General features: G+C 50.9%; 1 protein-coding gene across 1 annotated transcript in view; it reads right to left on the bottom strand.

Moving 5' to 3' along the window:
* The window catches only part of Irak2 (interleukin 1 receptor associated kinase 2), a 56724-nt gene that overhangs the window by 3371 nt on the left and 49324 nt on the right, over window positions 1-4029 (bottom strand). Inside the window, exons 11-12 of the mRNA XM_005365317.2 lie at window positions 2383-2583; window positions 315-603 (exon numbers count right to left, since the gene is read on the bottom strand). Of these exons, the coding sequence (XP_005365374.1) occupies window positions 315-603; window positions 2383-2583 (490 nt within the window). The remainder of the gene's footprint in view (window positions 1-314; window positions 604-2382; window positions 2584-4029) is intronic.

The raw sequence follows: 4029 nt of genomic DNA, 5'->3' as shown, positions 1-4029 counted from the left end.
AAAAAAAAAGAATGAGGGAGGCCACGCAGTGGTCCCAGTGCATCAAGAATGAGGGAGGCCAAGCAGTGGTCCCAGAGGATGTGCAGGAGCTATGACCAGGGTGCAATATAGAGATGAAGGTGTGAAAGAATTAAGAGGTCAATGAGCAGACAGAAATAAATGGTCACTGGTGAACAGGGCTTCCTCTTTGTGTGACCCCTGAGCTATGAATGCTGAATAACTAAACAGAGCCATGAATGAGAAGCGGGGAGGGATGGCCCAAGGGAGGGTCACAGGGGTGATTACGCATGGCTACCTCATCCTTCTAAGCTTACCATCCTGAGGTGGCTGTGGGCCTGTGCAGACCTCTGAGGAGGAGTCAGCCTCTGGTCTCACACTGGTCGACGGCTGTGCTAATCCATCTTCCCTGGAGAGTGAAGAGGAGGCGACCCTTCCACACGACGTCCCCATCACAGAAGAGGAGACACTCAGGCTGGAATTGTCAACGTCATCTGTTTCCTCTGGTGTATTGGAAGACAAGCCTGTGGCCTCAGAAACCCTGCTCCAGGGGAGGGATGGCTGACCTCGGAGCTGCTCCTCCACCCCAGCCATGGAGACTCGTGCCTTGGGGGAGGAGACAGACAAGATGGGAACTCGAATTAAAACCAGAGCCAGCGCTTGGTCTCCTGAGCATTATAATCAAATGTCCAATGCGGTGGGAAGAACAGCATCCTTCCTTAAAAAGATCTGAACTTGACCCCAGCACCCAGAGCCACAGGTGAGTGTGTGAACTCAGGTGGCCCAATCACCGCACCCCATTCTTCTGGTCAGGTGTGGGCAGGTTTCTGCGTGTGTCTATAAGACCTTGAGTTGAATGCAGAGCCTTGGGTGTGCACGCTAGGCAAACACACAACATGGAGCTCTATCCCGGGCCTTCTCATTTGTCTTCTTACAAATGAGATCTAGGAGCTCATTAAACTGCCTCCACACCTGAAATTCACTCTGCAGCCCAAACTGGTCTTAAACTTGTGGTTCTTCTGCTTCAGCATCCCAGGTAGTTGGGATTACTGACATGCTCTACAGCTCAATGTACACACCCTTAGTAAGAAAATTGCATTTCCTTGGTGACTTGAAAAGAATTCAGTGTGTTGCCAGGCGATGGTGGTGCACGTCTTTAATCCCAGCACTTGAGAGGCAGAGGCAAGCAGATCTCTGTGAGTTCGAGGCCAGCCTGGTCTACAGAGCTAGTTCCAGGGCAGCTAGGGCCATTACCCAGAGAAACCCTGTCTCGAAAAACAGAAATAAAGAAGTAAAAAAAGTCAGTGTGTAGGCTGGTGAGACAGCTCAGTAGCGCCTGCTACCAAGACTGACAATCTGAGTTTGAGCCCCAGGATCCATATGATAGAACGGATTGAGCAACAGGCTAGAGACAGTTCCCATCGTGAACCCTGAAATGGAAGCTATGTAGCTAACACAACCCTAGTACTACGCTACTGCCACTGCAGGGCTGGCTACCTGCATCCGAACCACTCACCTAAAGGCAGCAAATGTCTATCCCACTTAGACCAATGTGTGGTCAACCCAAGCCTTAATTGACACACTGGACCACTGGCGGAGTGAATAACTAGCTGGAGGTTTGAAAGTGTGCAGCTGAAGGGGAGGCCTGCCTAGAATGTCTGATTCTATGATTACATGCTGTTCCTGCTGAGTCCCAGGGACCTGAAAAATCCCCCTGTACCTCCAGGGCCCTCTAACTCCGGCCTCTTTTCCTCACCAACCTCATGACAAGCCACTCTGCCCAGAGAATTTATGCCTCAACGACTTGTACTTCTCTCCAGACCTAAAGACGTGAGCCTCTCCCTCAGCCTGGGGCCTTCCTCTTGGACTGTTCAGTAAGTGCTTAAGTATCAGTTCCTGGTCAGGCTCAACACAGTGAGTCCCGCCCTACACCATCCTGGTGCTCACCACATGGACCTCTCCTGTGCAGAGAGCAGGAACACAAGGCAGCAGGACAGCAATGGATTGCTCAGGTGGATATGTCCTTTGTGGTTAGTGAGAGGCCTTTGGGCACTTATTACAGCCCGGCTTAGGAGCCCCTAGGCCACTCCAAGTCATCCTCTCCAAGAGGGTGGAGAAAAAGCCACAGGGCCAGTGACACGTGGGGAGAGACAGCAGGCTGATGGGAGACAGGAAGAGACTGACTCCCATGAGAGACCTGTCCTGCACCCCCTGCAGCCCAGTCAGACATCCACTCTTAAGGGTCCCCCATGACCCACACAGCAATCCTGATTGCTGACCTGGCCCCAGCAGGTTCCGCTGAGAACAACCAAGTCTAAACGTGACTTATTGCATCACCAGTGTGTGAGTCTCCCTCGGTAAGGCAGTAGGCAGACGAGAGCTCACCTCCTCCAGGCTGGCGTTGCGCCTTCGCAAGCAGAGACACACAGCCGTGGCCCAGGCTTCGGCACAGGCCTCGGGCAGCAGCCCTGCCCTCCTCTCCACGTGCTTCCGGCAGATCTCTTTGGCCACCTCCTTCCCCAGCCCCGTCTTCCTGGAGCAGAGCGAGGCAGTGCTGCTGGGAATCTCACTAAGAAGCAAATCCTTCTGTTGGAAGGAGAATGAGGAAACCCAGGTGAGATGCCAGGTGTGGCAAGATGTCTTAAAAAGAAATGTGACGTCCCCAAGCAAGTTCAGCACCCAAGGACTTGCTCTGTGACATTTACAGCTCATCTGAAATGGCTCTGCCCGTCCAGATTCAGCGACTCCATAGAAAATGAGACCGTGAAATGCCTACTCCTGGGTGTAACACAATACAAATCCAATAATGGGCCCAAAGTACTAAGTGTGACAGATGGGAAAAAAAATCAATAGCCCATTTCCAATAAATGTCTTCCATTTGATTAATATATGCACAGTGACTACTAACAGCCAACATTTGCACAGCCCTTACCACATGCCCAGCACTTATAATTTAATATTTTTTGAAAGATTTAATATTTTGCTGGGCAATGGTAGAACCTTCCTTTGATCCCAGGACTCAAGAGACAGAGGTAGCAAGATCTCTGACTTCAAGGTCAGCCTGGTCTACAAAGTGAGTTCCGGGACAACCAGCACTACACAGAAAAATCCTGTCTCAAAAGAACAAAACAACAACAACAAAAAGATTTTATTTTTATTTATTTGTAGGTATATGTGTCTGTGTCTGTATGTGGGTGTGTACGTGTGAGTACATATGCCCTCAGAGGCCAGAAGAGGGTGTCAGATCCTCTGGAGCTGGAGTTACAGGGTAAAGGCTGACAGCCCCTGGGTGAGGATTCTAGGAACCAAACTTAGGTCTTATGAAAGAGTGGGGTATGCATTATTAAGCACCAAGCCATCTCTCCAGCCCCAATTTAATCTCTTTTTTTAAAGATTTGCTTTTACTTACGTGTGTGTGTGCATGTGTTTGAGACAGTGTGCCTACCATGTGTATGAGTGCCTAGAGGCCAAAAGAGGGCATCAGCTCCTCTGCAGCTGGAGTCACAGGTGGCTGTGAGCCACCGGCCACGGGTGCTGGGATCTGAACTTGGGTCCTCTGGAAGAGTCACCAGTGCTCTTAGCTGCCATCTCTACAGTGTCATAAATTAGTCGCATTAACATGTACACGGATCCTTTTTGTTTCTGCTGGTACCAAGGTGCCTGTAAATCTCTCAGTGAAAGGGGACAGAAAGCTGTAGGCCCTGAAGGTCACCCTTGACTGGGGAAATTGAAGTCACAGGCACTGAGAATTGGAAGCAGCTTCTTCAAGAGAACCAAAATGAAGGCGAGAACTGGGAGCCAGGGGAGGGGGGGGGACGGGGAGGGGGGACTGGAAGCACTCACAGGAGCAAAACAGAACCATAAGAAGCTGAGGCGCCTTTTTCAAAAGGCATTTGACACATCTCACCAAGAAAGATGTGAGGCCCGGCGGTGGTGGCGCACGCCTTTAATCCCAGCACTCGGGAGGCAGAGGCAGGCGGATCTCTGTGAGTTCGAGGCTCAGCCTGGTCTACAAGAGCTAGTTCCAGGACA

Source organism: Microtus ochrogaster, unplaced genomic scaffold, assembly GCF_000317375.1.
Source record: "Microtus ochrogaster isolate Prairie Vole_2 unplaced genomic scaffold, MicOch1.0 UNK1, whole genome shotgun sequence".
Classification (NCBI taxonomy): Eukaryota; Metazoa; Chordata; class Mammalia; order Rodentia; family Cricetidae; genus Microtus; species Microtus ochrogaster.
The sequence above is the reverse complement of the archived record's forward strand: the minus strand, read 5'-3'. Positions and strand labels throughout refer to the sequence as shown.